Source organism: Leopardus geoffroyi, chromosome A2 (assembly GCF_018350155.1).
Source record: "Leopardus geoffroyi isolate Oge1 chromosome A2, O.geoffroyi_Oge1_pat1.0, whole genome shotgun sequence".
Lineage (NCBI taxonomy): Eukaryota > Metazoa > Chordata > Mammalia > Carnivora > Felidae > Leopardus > Leopardus geoffroyi.
This window is the reverse complement of record NC_059331.1, coordinates 7,616,564-7,634,182: the sequence shown is the minus strand read 5'-3', so window position 1 is coordinate 7,634,182 and position 17,619 is coordinate 7,616,564. Positions and strand designations below refer to the sequence as shown.

The 17,619-nt window shown below is 51.5% G+C and overlaps 1 protein-coding gene across 1 annotated transcript; it reads right to left on the bottom strand.

The window, feature by feature from the left end:
- Positions 1–4,748: 4,748 nt before the first annotated feature.
- On the bottom strand, positions 4,749–7,387 carry LOC123604899 (complement C3-like). Its single transcript, XM_045491049.1, has 8 exons — positions 7,325–7,387; positions 6,898–6,984; positions 6,642–6,687; positions 6,130–6,219; positions 5,728–5,835; positions 5,520–5,639; positions 5,306–5,438; positions 4,749–4,881 (listed from the first exon to the last, which is right to left on the bottom strand). The coding sequence occupies exons 1-8, from the start codon at positions 7,385–7,387 to the stop codon at positions 4,749–4,751; spliced, it is 780 nt and encodes a 259-aa protein (XP_045347005.1).
- Positions 7,388–17,619: the final 10,232 nt, after the last annotated feature.

Genomic DNA, 17,619 nt, shown 5'->3' with positions numbered 1-17,619 from the left:
GGAAACATGCCAAGTGAAAGAAGCTAGAAATAAAAGGCTGCATATTGCCTGATTCCCTTTTATGGTATATCCAGAATAGGCAAATCCATAGGGACAGAAAGCAGATTAGTGGTTACCAGGGGATGGGAGGGGACATGGCGAGTGATTACTTAATGGGAACAGAGTGTTTCTCTGGAGTGATGAAAAACATTTTGAAACTGGAGAGAGGTGGTGATTGCTAAATATTGTAAATATATTAAGTGCCACTGAATTATACAGTTTAAAATGCTTAATTTTATGTTATGTGAATTTCAGCTCAGTAAAAAATAGAGACCTCAATCTATGGTGCAGTGAAAATATATACTGCCAACGCTATGAGGATCTAATTTAGTAGTACATGTGAAAGTTTAAATTTACTTACAAGGAGCCGCCTGAAAGATCTCCCCATGCCCCAAAGAGAATACTTTGAGCAAAAAAATCGAGTAGTATTGGGGGGTGCTTGGGTGACTCAGTCAGTTAGGCGCCTGACTCTTGGTTTCGGGTCAGGTCACGATCCCACAGTTTGTGAGATTCAGCCCCATGTCGGGCTCTGCGCTGACAGCACAGAGCCTGCTTGGGATTCTCTCTCACCCTCTCTCTGTCCCTCCCCTGCACATGCTCTCGCTCTCTCAAAATGAATAAACTTAAAAAAATCAAGTAGTATTGGGTTATAATCCAATTAGTCCAATTGAATAAGTTAACACATGGGGGAGAAGAGACTAGTATCCTGTGCAGAAGAATTCCAAATAATTTATGTAGATATTCTGCTCTCAAGCAAGGGGAACATAACTTCCCCATAGTACTGACTGGTAGAGAAGCTTTTCTCTAAAGACTGCCTTATGGAAAAGGGAGCAGGGATAGTACTTTAAAGTGGAGCAACCTGACAAACACTCCTTCAGCCAGTTGATCAAGGTCAACATCATTAGTCATGAATCATGTTGATTTATATACCCTTAATATGTGAAAATGGCATTTCACTTCTGCAATATTCCTCCTATAACCCCACAATTCTAATCATGAGAGAACATCAGATACATCCCAACAAGGGGTCATAATGCAATCTCCCTGCCCAATGTTCTCTCGAAGCTGTTAGGGACACAAAAACCAAGAAGCCAGAGATATTGTCGCAACCAAGAGGAGCCCAAGGAGCCATGAGGGGTAAATGTAATCTGGTGTCCTGGATGAGGTCTTGGAACAGAAAATGGACATTGGGGGAGAACTAAGGAAATCTAAACTGTGGATTTCAGGGAACAAAAATGTAACAATTTTGGTTTGTTAATTATAACAAATGTATCATAGTAATGTAAGGTGTTAATAATAGGAAAACTACAGAGGTATATAGAAACTCTGTACTGTCTTCTCAATTGTTCTGCAACTTTAACACTTATCTAAAAAATGAACCCTATTTAAAAAATGGGCCCATCCTTTGCCATCAAGAGACATCTGCGCATGGTGTTGAGTGCATAGACTCTGGAACCAGATTGCTTGGGCTCAAATCCCAAACTCTGTCACTAATTGTCGGTGGTTGGTAGCCTCCAAGATGGCCTCCAGGGACCCCTGAGAGTCATGCCCTTTGTAGTCCTTGTCCTCGCTGAATTGTGTTGGCTCGTGTGACCAATAGAATGTTGTGGAAATGATGCTGTACAGTTTCCGAGGCTGGATCTTTAAAGGCACTGTGGCTTCCTCCTTGCGCTTTCTCTCTGATCACTCACTCTGGGGAAAGCCAGCTGCCATATCATGAGGACACTCAAGCAACCTTGTGAAGAGGTCCACATGGCTGGGGATTGAGTCCTTCCATCAAGAGCCACCAGCAGCTTGCCAGCTACGTGAGGGAGCTACCTTGGAGGTGGCTTCTCCAGCCTCAGCCGAACTTTCAGATGACAACAGCCCCACCTGACATTTTAATTGCAATCTTGTGAGAGACCCCTAAGCCCAAATCGTGCAGCTCACTAGCTCCCTGTGGATTCCCAACCCACCAAAACTGTGAATGATAATACTTACCATTTAAGCCTCTAAGCTTTGGGGTAATTTGTTCCATAGCAATAGATAACTAAGGGACTAATTCAGGGGTAGGCACTTTTTTCCCCCCTAAAGGACAAGATAATAAATATTTTAGGCTGTTCAGGTCACATACAATCTCTGTTATACATTCTTCTTCTTCTTTTAACTCTTTGAAAATGTAAAAAAAAAAATTCTTAGCTTGAGGGCTGTACAGAAACAAGCCATGAACTGAGCTTCCTCCTTGCTGGCTTCTTTCCTTCTTCCTTCCTTTACCTTCTCCCTTCCCCCCTCCTCCCTTTCTTCTCTCTCACTCTTTCGTGTATTCAGTCATTAATTCAGCAAAATGAGCACCTACTATGTGCCGGGCCTTGTGCGAGCTGCTGCAGTTATATTTGTGATTAGGACAGACATCCTTTCTGCTCTCCTGGGACTCCCAGCCCAGTAGGGGAGACAGACGACAAAGCCGTAAGTTAAGAACCCAGTGCTAGAGGGACTGCAAGGCATCCAGAATGGCTTGATCTTGGTGTGTCAATGCCCCTCCCCTGCCCCTCCCCTGCATTATGCCTTGTAGCATCTACCCCTAGGAAACGAGCAGGTTGGGGGGAGAGATAAAGGTCCAATTTCAGCTAGCCGGGGTGGCTGGGGCAGGCCTCTCTGAGTGGAGATTGGAAGGATGAAGAGAAAGAAGTCATGGGAAAGGTGTTTGGGCAGAAGGAACAGCTTATGCAAAAGCCCAGAGGCAAGGAAGAGCTAGGAGTTTTGGGGAACCATGGGGAAAGCTAGTGTGGCTGGGGTGAGTGGGGTGGAGAGTGGGGGGCCAGGGGGTCAGGGAGGTGATGGGGCCACAATGCCGCGCCTTGAAGGCTTTGGTGTCTGAGTGATAGGGGCTTGGGAGGGCTTTGAGCAGAAGTTGTTTGACCTGCTTTTCTCTCTAACCTGTGGATTCTAGCAACTCCACTCTCTCCCATGGCCTCTTGTCTTCCTCACTGAAAGGCCAGTGAACATCTATTGAATGTTAACTATACACTGGCACTCACAATTACTCTCTGGGAAGTAATTAAAGATGAGGAAACCCGGGGTGCCTGGGTGGCTCAGTCGGTTGAATGTCCGACTCTTGATTTTGGCTCAGGTCATGCCTCAGTCGTGAGATCGAGCCTCATGCTGAGCATAGAGCCTGCTTGGGATTTTCTCTCTCCCTCTCTCTCCCTCTGCCCCTCCCCTGCACGCATGCTCTTTCTCTCTCAAAATAAATAAACATTAAAAAAAAAAAAGATGAGGAAACCAAAGCAAAGAGAGGTGAGTAATCATGCTAAGGTCACACAGTCAGGAAGAAGTGGAAGCAGAATTTGAACTCGGGCAGTTGCCACCATGCTCTCTTGTGGCCCCACAGCTCCAGCCTCCTCCCCAGATTTCCTGCCATCAACTCAGTTTTCACCCATCAACCAGCTGGGCTGGTCAGTTCCTCTCCTGCTCAAATATCTTCCGTGACTCCCTACTACCCTTAATAATGACCAAGCCCTCTAGCCTGGTATTTCAAACCTTTTATGAAGTCAGCTCACCCAGCAGCCTCCCAGGCCCGCCTTTCTGGTTCTCCTTCTCATCTCAGTCCCTCATTGACACACCAAGACCAAGGCATTCTGGATGCCTTGCAGTCCCTCTAGCACTCTTGGGGGTTCCTGGAGCCACGTGGGTTGCTGCCTTGGCTTGGCAGAGCTTTCAGTCCCATCCCAGGCCACATTGATAAAACTTATTCACTTTCCCCTGCCCCTTGTCTTAGCTCCCCAGTTGCCTGGGGCTCCCCATCTAACCTTCAGTCAGGACCAGGTACAGCATGGGCACCGAATTCATCCATCAACTCATGCATTCATTAGATAATCATTTCGTGAGCACCTACTCTGTTCCAGCACTTGCTGTAGGAACTGAGAATATCGCAATGAACAAGACAGACATGACCCCTGGTTTTAAGGAGCTGACACTGTAAGGCAGGAGAAATGCCTATTTAACAATCAAGCCAATAACTGTTACATGCGATATATTTATAGGTGTTGTTTAGAGAACGAAACAGGGTAAGCAGAGAGAGAGTGACAGAAGGGGGTCTATTTTAGATATGTCATTAAAGCAAGTATCTTTGAGGAAGTGACTTTTTTAAAAAGTTTGTTTATTTTGAGAGAGAGAGAGAGAGAGAGAGAGAGAGAACATGTGCGTGAGAGTGGGAGAGAGGCAGAGAAAGAGGGAGAGGGGGAGACAATCCCAAGCAGGCTCTGCACTGTCAGCGTGGAGCCCGAAGTGGGGCTCGGACTCATGAACCACGAGATCATGACCTGAGCTGAAATCAAATCAGAAGCTTAACCGCCTGAGCCACTCAGGTGCCCCAGAAGTGACATTTAAACAGAGTCCAAATAAGGGAAGCGTTCAGTCAATGCAGATATCTGGAGGAAGGGTGTAGTTGGTGGAGGGAACAGTGAGTGCAAAGGCCCTGAGGTGGGAATCAATGTGGGTGTTGGAAGGACACAAAGGAGGCCAGTGTAATTGAAATGGAGTAGGAGGGAGAGGGAAGAGGCGGGTCCACGCGATCGTAGGGCAGGTTGTGCGGGGCCTCCGATGAATGCTGAGCAGGGATAAATGTATGGAGTTTGGGTGTGATACTCCATGCTCTTTATTTGGGGTTAAGCCCAGTGGCCTGGGCCTGCTTGGAACAACCACCTGAGGGCAGCAGGCACCTCAGAGTCTTAGGACTCACGGCCATGTGTGCTCACATATTCTGAAAATCCTTCCAGCTGGTCCAGCAACTTCTTCTTGCCCACATCCCCTTCTGCTGGCCAATTCATGAGGCATGTCTCCTTGCCCAGGACACAGATGTAACTGTGGGTGAGAGATGGCAAGGAGGGTGAGGAGAGCCTGGTGCCCTGGGGGCGTGGAGCCCTCCCTGCCTTGCTCCTCTGTCCTGATTGGCAGCCTCCCACAGCCACAGGTTGTATGTCCACTCCAGCAGGCCCTCTTGGGTCCCCCAGCCTCCACATGGCTGGGGATCAGAAAAGGCGCCCCTTCCTCTGAGTCCTTATGGCCCCCTATTGGAAAGCCGAATCTATGTCTACATCTGCAACATCTCCTTGTGAATGGTGTTCCCCGGCATTGTTCAGTGCACAGTCTGCACCTCCCTTCAGGGCAGCCTCGAAACCCAGGACTCCTGCTGTTGGGTGACAAGTGCTAATAGGAGGTGTTGACACCAGGGGCTGGGCCAGGGGGCCATGCCTGAGTCCTGGGACAGCAGGAGTCCCCCACGTACTGAGATTGGACTCTCCACAGGTCTGATGTGTGGCCCATGATGTATGTCTCCCGTTCTTGCAGCCCCAGGGAGTCATGGCAGGTGGCATGAGAGACGAATTTCCTCCTGGCGAGGGCCAGGGCAGAGTCTGTACCTGGAGGAGAGAAAACCCGGGGTGAGAATGTACACAGGCCTGGCTCCTTCCCCCACTGGGACCCTCGGGGTAGAACCCCACCCTGCCTCTTCTGCCCCGTCGGACATACAACACTCTTGATGATGGCTTGGGGTTTCACGTTGTAGTAGATGTAGGGATTGGAGGTGGAGGCCTTCACAGACTCCAGCTTGACCTTGTATACTGGGAAAGCAAGGGCTGGAGGGTGTCCCGTTGGCATCTGGCCCGCAGGTGGACCTCCTCCTGTCCCCCCGCCACTTCCCACACTCACCAAAGTCCATGCCTGCCTCACAGGCTGCCGCCTGGAGCTCCTCCTGTCTCAGTAGGGCGCTGTCCTTCCTCAGAGATGGGCACCGTTCTGGAAGGTCAGCGGCTCGGGCTGCGCCGAGGGAGGGGGCTTCACCCCCCCCCCCGGTCTGTAGGGTGCTCTCTGTCTTCCTCCAGCTCTCCTTCTAGTCTCTTTCTCCCATCTGAGTCTCTTTATGTCTCGCTCCATTTTTGGCTGTGCCTGAGCGTATGTGACAGTCTCTGCCTCTGGGTCTCCTTTTCTCTGTCTTCCTATCTCACCATCTCTCTCGGTCTAAACTCAGCCCTAAGAGACAGCCAGGAGGTGATGCAGGGCTCCTGGGTCCCTAGCCTGGCAGCCCTGGCCTCGGCGTCTCCAGGACCTCACCCTCCGCACATCTGCACACGTCTTGGTGACAGATCTTGCGCATGGAAGAGTGCTCTGTGGGCAGGTTGAAGCGAGAGCCGCACCTCCGAGCTGAAAGAGGGACGAACCGCTGTGGGGTTGGCTTGGGCTCGCCTTCCTGGGGGCCGGGTCACCGCCTGGCTCCGCCCCCAAGCCCCGCCCCTCTCCCCACCTGGCCCTGCCCAGTCATTCTCTCCTCAGGCCCCTCCCCCTTGAAGACTCCTCCCTTCTCGCCCTGCGGGCCTTGCCCGGTCACTTCTCCGTCCCATCCCCTTCCAGACTCCCCACAACTCTGACCACCCAGGAAGGCCACGCCCCTTATCACCACATCCCTCTCGGTCCCTTTTAGCAGCCTTCTTGCTGCCCCAGTGCCCAGCCCCCTCTGGGCCACGCCTCAAACCCCCGTCCTGGCCCCGCCCCTCATCCTTTCCTCCTGGCCCTGTTCTTCTCAGTCCTCTTGGGGGATACCTGTGCACCCCCAGATCCCTGCTTACAAGGCTGGTAGTAGTCGTATACGGTGACCTGGGCGGCCTGCAGGAACTGCGGAAGGGAATCCTGTCTGAGCCACTGACCACGGGGCACTGACCACAGGGCCTTGGCCATAACCACTGACGACGTGACCTTGCGGCCTGAGGAGCTGACCTCAGACTGCATGGCTCTCTGGCAACACTACCCAAGGTGCTGACCGTGGATACTCTGCCCACCGGGTGGCCCACGGGCCCCTGGAGGAGGACACCCAAGCTTCCTCACCTTCTCCAGGTAGAGGACAACGGTGCTGTCGCTGTAGCTCGTCTTGGTCTCACACTGGAAGGCGTACATCTCCACGTTGCTTGTCAGCTGGGGCAGAGGGTGAGGCCTGCAGGTTGGCAGAGACACCCCCCCTCCAACCCTCTTCCCGCTGCCCGGAGGTCCCCAGCTCTAAGAGCTCTAGTCAGTGTGAAGTAACTCTCAGAGCTCCCAGCCCTTGTCCCATCAATGCCAGTGTCAGGGAAACGGAGGCCCCATCAGGGCAAGGCCTTGCCTAAGGTCATGCAGGGAGACAATCAGAAGTGACCATGGCTACTGACCATGGGGCACTAACCTTGGGGCCTTGACCCCCGTGCCCACACGGGGACTGTGGGATGTTGCTAGGGCATTCCCACCCTGCTCAGCAGCGGGCAGGTGGGACCTCTGTTACCTGTTCGAGGTCATTCTGGTTGGGGTAGAAGCCAGTGAGCAGGGAGACCTCCATGATGCTCATGGTGGCCTCTTGATTTCCCTGGAACCTGGGGATTTCACAGCCCCAGTCTTTCTTCACTCTCCTCCTTCTTCTCCCCCCATGCTCCCCCTGCCATCATCTCAGGCCTGGATGAATGCAGTCAGTAGCCTCCTCCTGGGTCTCCCCGCTACTCCTCTGCCCCCAGCAGCATACAGTTTAGCGAACAGGAGTCTCGTGTGTTGCCTCCTTGCTTAACAATTTTAGCAGGCGCTTTGTCTCATCCATCCACTTCACCCCCTCTCACCCCAGCCTTCATGTGATTGCTCTTAAGCATCTCTCTCCTGCCCCTGGACCTTGGCATATGCTGTTCTCTCAGCCTGGAGTCCTCACTCCTCTCTCTCTCTCTGCCCTGAAAGATCCTTCTTCCATCTTTACAATTTCCACTGATCCCTCCCTCCCTCTGGGAAGCCTTCTCCACCCCATGCACCTTGTCATTCTCTAGTTTGCCCTCCTGTGCCTCTGTAGACCTCTCCTTGGCCATATTTAATCACAGCTGTCATTCTAAATTGATTCTGGATGATTATATGGTGATTGTCCGTCTCCCCTGATAGGCTGTGAGCTCCATCAGGCAGAGAGGGGCTGCCTTGCTCACGGCTGTGCCCTCAGTTCCTAGAACAGAGCTCAACCCATGTTTTTATCTGGGGCAGATCTGGGTGAGGGCATTTGAGGGAAAGGGCAGGACTGGGGTGAGGGCTGGGGTGTCTGGAGAAGATGGGGATGGGGAGGCGGCAGGCTTGGAACCAGTTCTGGGCATCCGGGACGTGGAACATGTTCACGGTGGCGGAGTCCAGCATCCCGGGACAGGGAAGGCTGGGGGACACGACTGGACAAGCAGGGGAGGGGAAGGGAGGGCAAGATGGGAGGCAGGCTGAGGGGGCATGCACGGAAAAGCAAGCCTGGCTGGTTCCCACCCTCCATTCAGTATGCAGGAAGAGCTGGCAAGGGGTCTGGATGCTGGGAAGCGAGGCCTTCCTCCTGCCCAGCCCAAGATCCTGGTGCCCTGACCTTGTCTCCGCCCAGAGCTGGAAGGTCTCTTTGCCTTTTTTATTATCTGCAGAGAGAAGGCGGGAGTTTAGAGGCTGGGTAACACAGCTTCCTGGGTTCAAATCCTGGCTCTACTGTGTGACTTTGGGCAAGGTGCTTTAGCTCTCTGTGCTTTAGTTACCTAAACTGTAAATGAGGAGCATAATATTCCCAGCCCAGCCAGTCTGTAAGGATTTAATGAGTTAATAGGAGCAAAGGTCTTAACATCGTGCTTTATCACTCCTTGGTAACTGTCAGTTACTATTATTCTCATCAGTACTCCTATTGCTACCGCCACTATTATTATTATTGTTATTTTATTTTATTTTTATTAAAAAGTGTGGCCCAAACCAAATCCTTGGTCACCTTCATACCTGAAAGTCCTGGGGCTGGGGAGGCTCATTCCCCTCATCCCCACATTGAGTTCCCACTGGCGGAGTCTTGTCTCTTCCTTCTTGGTACCCCACCCAGACTAGGAACTCTAGAATCCCATTTCTGGTCATCTCCACATCCCCTACCCCGGTTCAGCCCCCATCGTCTCCCACAGGACCGGTGCAGTCGCTTCCTCCCGTGTCCCCCAGTTTCTCCCATTGCCTTCTACAGTCTGTGCCAGCGGGAGCCTGTGCAAACCTTCTCTCTCAGAACACTCCATGGCTCCCACTTCACTCAGCAAAAACCAGTGATCTCACTATGGCCGCAAGTCCTGGCATCATCTGCCCCCATAACCTCTCCAGCTCTTTTTCCTAAAACCCTACTCTTTGCTCCTCTGTGGGCACAATGGCCTCTTCAAACCGGGTGAGCTCATTCTTGCTTCCAGGCCTTTGCACCTGCCATTCCACCTGCTTGGAATGCTATTCCCTCAGATCCTTCATGGCTCATTCTCTCCCTTCTTTGGTGTCTGAGCTCAAATGCCATCTCCTCAGAGAGCTTCCCCTGGACCTCCTCCAAGTGTGTATCATCTTTTCCTGCTTTATTTGGTATGGTACTTATCATCACCTTCTACATATTTATTTTTATAGTGTAGATTGTTATAAATAAATAGCAGGAATATAATATATTTATTGTTGTATTACTGTTTGTCCCTCGCTACTAGAATGTGGGACCCAGGAGAAGATCATGCCTGTGTTCCCAGGGTCCAGAAACATGGCATGGCACAGTAAATTCTCAACAAGTATTTGTTGAATAGTTGAATAAGGCAATAAATGTGCTTACTGAATGATAGCTAAAATAAAGTGATGAAAAAGAAGGGCTGGAGTCCCCGGGTCTAGGCTCACCTTCCAGGGCACTATGGAGACTCACATTCCGGTGGTACAGGGCGCAGGTGCCCTCCTAGGACTCTGGGGACCTGTAGTACATGGTCAGGATCTGCCGGGGCAGGAAAGGTGTCAGAGACCATTCCCAACCACTCCCTTCCTCCTCACTCCAGTCCTCGCCTGCCCAGGTTCTGCCCCTGTGGATAATTCGCTTCAAAGTCTACCCCCTTCCCATAATTCTTGGGTACAGTGACCAGAACACTCTTTAGGTTCTAGACCACCTCAGTGTAATAGGACTTTCTTCAGTAATGTAAATAGTCCCTACCTGCACTGTTCATGTGGTAAACACTAGCCATATGTAGTTATTGAGCACTTGAAATGTGGCTAGTGCAACTGAGGAACTGAATGTTTAACTTTACTTAATTTAAATTTCACTGAGGCTCATGGGGGAGTGTGACATGCCCAAAGTCACACAACGAAGTCAGAGATTCAACCGTGACTCCATTGCCAGAAACATGAAAACAGGCTGGCTCAAATTTAGTGAACAGGGCATCTGTCCTTCTGGGCCACAGGGCATGGAGCCAGAAGATATAATGGAGCCCCTAGATGTTGGGGAAAGGGTAGAGTTATCCTCCAGGCATTGGAAGGCATGCTGGAGGGAGAATCTTCCTTTGGAGAGCAAAGAGACACCCTTCAGGGACTCAGCATGGGAGGGCAGACAGGTCCAAAGATCTCTGGCTTCTATCTCTCCTGACTCTTGAATTATAACAAGTGAAGACCTTTCTGAGTCTCTCCTTCCCTAACTGGTGAATGGAGTCCATATTTTTACCAACTTTCTATGGGCAGGCTTTGGGGTGTCCTTAACTTGGTTCCTAGCAAATAGTAGTGCCCTAAGTTGTAGTTAAAATTATTGCTAATTTTGATCTTGTCTTGCAGTCTAGATTGCCTCTGTTTCTACCAGTGGCGGGGTGGAGGGGGGTGCGGGGCTGGGCTCCAGTTAAGGATCTCAGGGTGGGACACCAGACCTACCGAGGTTGTGCCTCTCCCACTGCCACTGGCTTTGATCTCTAGGTCATCCTGGGCAGAGAACTGAAAGGAAGTGAGGAGAATTTGAACATGAAGGAAGCATCAAACCATGGATCCAATGCAGTGGGGTTGGGGAAGAAAGCATGCATGGGCACTGAGGCCTCAGTAACTTCCCTATCTTGGGGCCTAGTGACTCACTGCTCACCTGTCTCCATGTAGATGGTTTTTCTTTTCCTTTTTTTTTTTAACATTTATTCATTAAAAGTTTTTTTTTAATGTTTATTTATTTTTGAGAGAGACAGAGACAGAGCATGAGAGGCAGAGAGGCAGAGAGAGAGGGAGACACAGAGCCTGAAGCAGGCTCCAGGCTCTGAGCTGTCAGCACAGAGCCTGATGCGGGGTTCGAACTCACAGACCGTGAGATCATAACCTGAGCCGAAGTCGGACGCCCAACCGACTGAGCCACCCAGGCTCCCCTGAACATTTATTCATTTTTGAGAGACAGAGAGAGACAGAGCGTGAGTGAAGGAGGGGCAGAGGGAAGGAGACAGAGAATCTGAAGCAGGCTCCAGGCTCTGAGCTGTCAGCACAGAGCCTGATGCGGGGCTCGAACTCATGGACTGAGAGATCATGACCTGAGCAGAAGTCGGACACTTAACTGAGACACCCAGGCGCCCCTACTTTTCCTTTTTGGAAGAGTATTTGTGGTGGCTACACTGTCACTAGATCAACTACAACTGCCAACTCGGGCTCTGTCCTAATGTATGTCTGTTCAATCTGTCCACTTTGCAGTGTCTCCAGAGTTCCTTGTGCATGGAACCACCGCAAGACTTTTCTCCCTGGCATCTTTGCATCTACTCTTGTTTCCATCATACATTATTCCTTCAGTATAGACATTGGTTGTGAGATAACCTTGGAGAGGGAGACTGGCAGGGACATGACTCTTGGCCTCATCCCCAATGCAGACTTCATGTCTGCCCCTCAGTGCCCTACCTTTGCTGACCGCTGCTGGTAGGCATTGTTCTGATCCATGATCCACTCCAAGTTCAAGGCTCTCTTGGGGACGCTTATGTGGACGCGGAGATCCTGGACATCCTCGAAAGGGACAGCTTTGCGGAAGCCGGTGAGGGCCTCAAGGGCCACCACAGTGGTTTGGTGTTGGGATGGGGCTGAGTATCAGCACCACTGACAGCGCCCAGGGCAACACCCAGTGTGGCAAATCAGCACCACGGGCAGCTCCTTCCGGTGGGCCAAACTCGTCAGGACCTCGGCTAGCGCCCCTCCCCAGTCCCCTCTTTTCGGGACCCGGGTCACCTAGGTGGACTTGAGGCCTCCGCCTAGCTCCCGCTTCTCCAGTAGCCACTGGGCAATGGCGTGCGTCTCATTGTAGCGACCTAACTCCAGCTTCTGTATCAGCGCATAGGCTGTGGCCTCAGTGGTGTACCGGGAGTTCTCATCCAGGTGGCCCACTGGCCAGTGGGTTTTATCTGGGAGGTGGATGGCCACTTTGTCTTCCAGAACAGGGTCCATCTACCTAAACCTATCCTCTCCTTGTGTCATCTGGCCCAAGTGTTCTCATCTGCTATTTTATTGAGCACTTACTTTATGTGAAACTCTTTGAGGAGGCATATGGACATTTTATTTTCAGAACACTTTAGGAGACAGGGACGCTATTTAGAGATGTGGAAATTAAGGTTAAGAGAAGCTCTTCCAGGTTCCACCAGTCCCACTGCAAGCAAGTTTCTCTAACTCCATTCCTCTTGACTCGAGTAATGGAGAGGATGGGATAAGGGACCTTGGAGATGAGATAGGTACGGCCTGGAATGCACAGTTAACCACATGTTATGACCTTTCTATCCTTGAGCACGTCCAGCATTTTCCCAGTTCAGCGTATTTGCACATGCCATTCTCTTAGCTTGCAACGTCCTTGGCCTTTCACACAGGCCCTTTTCACAGAGCCAGTTCCCAGTTCTCCAATCCATACCCCTCTCCTCTCATCATCTCTCCCACCCATCCTGCATGTTATCATCTCAGTGCTTGTATCAATTTGTAGTTCTTTATTGATCTGTTTGTCTTTGTTTTCTTTTCCTCAGGGAAGGTGGGATCTTTGAGAGCAAGGACCATATTAATCTTGTTCACCTTGGTTTCTTGGCGTCTGAGCTCAAGGGGTGGCACACCATAGATGCTCAGTAAACGCTAAGGGATTCATCACACATTGCTGGATTTTAAATCACACAATCTCCCTCCCCCTGCCCCCCATGACTGTGGTTAACACACAGTTGATTAAGAAGTGGCCCACACTCACTACGGCTGGCAAAGCTGTCCAGGCGATCATTGGCTCGGGGGCTCTCAGTGAGGGCCAGAGCATAGGAGACTATGGCTACTGCAAAGGTTGTCTGAATTTAGGGAAGCCGTTTCTCCAGGAAGCTACGGGCTCGCTCCATGCTGGTGGTCAAATTCTGGAAGGTCAGAGAGAAGAAACTAGATGGGAGAGATTGGAGGAGAGGGGTCTAGGAGTTAGAAGACAGGGATGCACTGAGAGGGACATCAGGATGGGGGAACTTCCTGTGGGCAGAGGGTATAGAGGACTCTGCAGAGCCTGACCTCCTCTTTGGGTCTTACCTGTATCTTTCGGCTGCACAGTTCCTTTCCCTCATCTAGCGCAACCGGGACAAGAGCTGTGAGAGATATGTCTGCTTCAGAGCCTCGGTAGCCACCCTGTGGACGCAGGATCACACCCATGCTCCCCAGTGTCTTGGAGAGACTTTCCCCAACCTCTCCCGCATGACCTTGACAAACTCCCAGGTGCTCGGCTCTGGGCTGGAGGATGCTGGAAGCAGGATGGGGAGAGAGGAGGAGGAGGAACCACCCAGAACTCTGCCTGTGTGGGGGTCTGCATCATGAACCAAAGCCAACAGCCACGGAAGGTGATGCGCTAAACTCTACACTATCTCAGAGCATTCTTTCAGCAGCTCCATTTTCCTGATAAGGAAAGCGACGGTCAGAGAGGTGGTCTCCCCGTTGGTGGTAAATGACTGACTTAAGGTGTGAGTTCCTCTTTAGTCTGCTAGCTCTACCTTCAGCATCTGCTGGGTTGAATAGTGTCCCTCCCTCCCCTGAAAAAAATTCATGTCCACTCAGAACATCAGAATATGATCTTACTTGGAAATGGGGTCTTTGCAGATGTAATTGGTTAAGCTAAGAAGACATCATACTTATTAGAGTGGGCCTTATCCAGGGATTAGTGTACTTATAAGAAGACCATATGAAGACACACAAAAAGAAGGATGGACAGAGGTGGGAGGGTTGCAGCTACCGGTCAAGGAATGCTAAGGACTGCCAGAAGTCATCAAGCCAGAAGAGACAAGGAAGCGTTCTCCCCTAGAGCCTTCAGAAAGAGCATGGCCCTGCTGATGCCTTGATCTGGGACTTCTGGTCTTCAGAACTGTGACAAAATAAATACATTTCTGTAGTTTGGAGCCATCCAGTTTGTGGTACTTTTTACAGGAGTCCCAGGGAATTAATTCCCACCCCACAGTGGCCAAAGAAGCCTGTGAACTCTTGAATCAGATTGTGTCCCTCCTCAGTTTGGAACCTTCCATGGCTCCCATCTCACTTGGAGGAAAAGCTCAAGTCCTCCCTGCAGCCCAAAAGGCCCTGTGCAGTCTGTCCCATCCCCTCCCTCACCTTCTCCTCCTTCTCTCCTGTTGCTCATTCTGTCCCAGCCACAGGGGACTCCTCACTATTCCTCAAACATATTGGGCACTTCCAGTCTCAGGGCCTTTGCACATGCTGTTCCCTCTGCTTGGAACACTGTTTTCCTAATTATCCACATGACTTGCTCCCTCACCTCCTCACCTCCTCAGGTCCATACAAATATCATCTTTTCATGAAGCCTTCCAAAATTACCGCCCCACCACCTTGGTTCCCCTTTCCCCGCATCTTTCCCCATATCACTTTTAACAAGTCATGTCGTCTAGGTGTCTATCATGCTTATCTCCACACCATGAGAGCAGAGATTTTTGTCTATTTTGTTTGCCCCAGGTCCTCGGTGTTTAAAGCAGTGCCCAGCACACTGCAGGTGCCTGAGAAATGTTTGCTGGTGGAAAGAAACTCTGATCTGTGAGCCTGTGAAACCTGTGTGACCCTTCTCTGTACCACCTTCCTGTACAGCATCTGGCTCCTGCTCACACAGTGAGCAGGCCTCCACACTCCCTAACTCCCCGTTTCATCGGGGGACGCAATCTGTCTTTGCTGAGTTCCTGCATTCACCCAGAGTTTTGTTCAGCAAACATTTGCCAACTGTGATAAACCAGATCTGCTCACCTCCCTGGAAGGGCTCACAGAGCAGGGAAAGCAAACCCTGAGCAGACTATTTCAAGTCCTAAGGCCCCCCAAGACCCTGTGGGTTTCAGGGCCTGGCATCTCTCCTCCTTCTCAGGCCTCAGGACAAGCTATCCCCTTCCCCAATTTTGGGTTCTGTTCCCTTCCTTTTCCGCAAACGTGCCAGAGCCTCAGGGCCTTTGCACATGCTGCTCCTTTTGCCTGGCGCTCTCTTTGCCATTCTTCTCCCACCAACTGTGTTCCTTCATCAGCTTGCTGCTTGGTTGACATTTCCTTTTGCAGGTTTCCTTGACCAGAAATGGCCCCTCTCCTGGTATTTCTTTCCCATGGAACTTAGCACAATTGTGATTTAAACAATCACCGGTTATAATTATTTGGTGAATTTCTGTCTTCCTCCCACACCCCAGTTTGTGAGTACTACAAGGGAGAGGCTGTAAATGTCTTGTTTACCACCACATCTCCCCTGTGTGTAGTACAAAGCATGGTTGGAACACAGCAGTTGCTGGGTAAATATCTGTTGAATCAGTGAATGATAACCCTACTGTCATAGGTATGATCATAGAGACAGGCACAGGGCTGGTATTCAAGGAAGGCTCCTGGAGGAGGTGGGTCTGAGCTAAGTCTAAAGAGAAAACAGAATTTGGCCAGGCAAAGAAAAGAAAGGGGATGGAGTGTGGCTATTCCGTGCAGAGAGGGTCTCATAAGCAAAGGGATCTGTGATCAGAGAGTAGTGAGGGGCAAGGCTTGGGAGGAGATACAGAAGAGAGGATATAATAGAGAGATGTTGTCATAGACACTTGGGAGCCATGGAAGGTGTTTGAGCACGGATGAGACATCCCAGGCTGTTTGAAAGCTACTTCCGGAGGCTGATGTGGAGGTACGCCTGGTAGGGATGGGTGTGTTGGCTGGGGAGCTGCGAAGGCCCAAGCCCAGAGCGAAGACAGCCAAGAAGTGGAGCCTACTGCAAGTGGGGGTGAGAGACAGATGGCGTCCCAGATATGCCCAGCCTCTTGGACATTGTAACAGAGCGCAGGGTGGTCCAGAGCAGAGGGACGTGATGCTGGGTGCCGGGCCCTGGCTTTTTCCTGTTCTCGTTTTACCCATAAACAGGTCGGGGACCTGAGATTTGCCTATCAGTGCACAGAGCCCTGGGTTTTATTGGGGCAGCCCAGGCAGGGGGGCAGTGGGCACCACAATTACAGGGCCCTTCCCCAAGAAGTGCCCATCTTCCGCCTGCCTCTGGGTGATGATCCAGTTGTCAGTGGCACAGAGAGACATGGGTTGTCATGGTGGAGTAGACCAGGGCAAAGACCCGGAACACGTAGCTCGTGAGCCTGTCGGGGGCGGGGGGGGGGGGGAGGCGGGGCGGGTGATGACTGGGAATCACAGCCAAGGGGATTCTAGGACAGGGGCCTCTACACCAGGGGGAGTCTGCACAATGGACCTCACTGCTCCAGCCTGACCCTTCCTTCGCTGCTCCCCAGGTCTGCAGCACGGACATTAACAACCTTTCTCTCTGACATTCAGACACCAGCTCTCTGTTCAACAATAACCTTCAAGTAACACTCAGGCACTGTCCTCCCCAAAGTGACCCCTACACCGTAGACTCCCAGGTAACCTTCAGGGAATACCCAAGTAGCAATAGCTCTGGCCCGAAGGCTGCCTGCCCCAAGACCTGTGGTATGGGTGCTCCTGGGGTCATCAAGCCGCAGGCTGGTCCTCGAGTTTCATTAGGAACGGTGCCGGCAGGACTCCCAACCTCCTCGTCCTTACCAGGTGCACAGGTGGCGGAGAACTTTCGGGGAGATTTGGCATTTGGGTGTGGCTATGAAGGGGGGTCAGTTGTCAGGCATAATCTGGGGGGGGGCAAGGTATGGGTGTGACTTGGGGGTGCATCACGTCTAGATGTAACCATACAAGGGGACTTGTCTAGGTGTATCAGGAGGTGGCCGCAGGGCCCAGGTGCGACCGTGGGAGCCAGTGTGCTGTGTCATCTGGGAGGAACCTGGGAAATCGCCCCATCGGGGTACTCTGGGGAAGGGTGTGACTGGGAATTGTCAGAGGGATTGTGGGAGGTGAAACCCAGGAAAAGGGGTACCCTGGGGGCCACTACCTGGGGGTTTCCTCGGGGGCTGTTTCTTGGCTATAAACTAGGGGTGTCACCGTGTCTTTGCAGCTTAGGGGAGTCTACCCCTGGGTGTCATCTTGGAAGGGCACCTCTCAGATGCATTGTGAACACTGCTACTTGAGTATTACCTGAAGGTTGCTTGGGGGCTTATGGTTTGGGTGTGACTTTGGGGGTCACAGCGTCTGGGTGTTACCTGAGGGTTATTGTTGAAAGCACCTGGATGGAGAGTTGGTGTCTGAGCGTAACTGGGAAGAGGGCTCAGTGCCCAAACTAATGTGAGCGTCTCTGTCTGGGTAGAAGCAGGCACGTGAGTCTCTGGTTGTTACCTGGGAAGTTTGGCTATAACCTGGGAAGTTGTAACGGGGAGACCACCGCCTGGGATTATTCTGGAGTTTTCTGCTTGGCGTTCCCTAGGGGTGCAACCCAAGGCATGGCATTGA

What these genes read in the sequence shown, in the direction of transcription:
- LOC123604899 (XM_045491049.1), bottom strand. Translation starts at nt 7,387, where the DNA reads ATGAGCATCATGGAGGTCTCCCTGCTCACTGGCTTCTACCCCAACCAG. An exon ending in CGTGTGCAGATGTGCGGAGG is followed by an intron (nt 5,836 to 6,129) that starts GTGAGGTCCTGG and finishes CCCTCGGCGCAG; the next exon opens with CCCGAGCCGCTGACCTTCCA. An exon ending in GACGGGGCAGAAGAGGCAGG is followed by an intron (nt 5,439 to 5,519) that starts GTGGGGTTCTAC and finishes TCTCTCCTCCAG; the next exon opens with GTACAGACTCTGCCCTGGCC.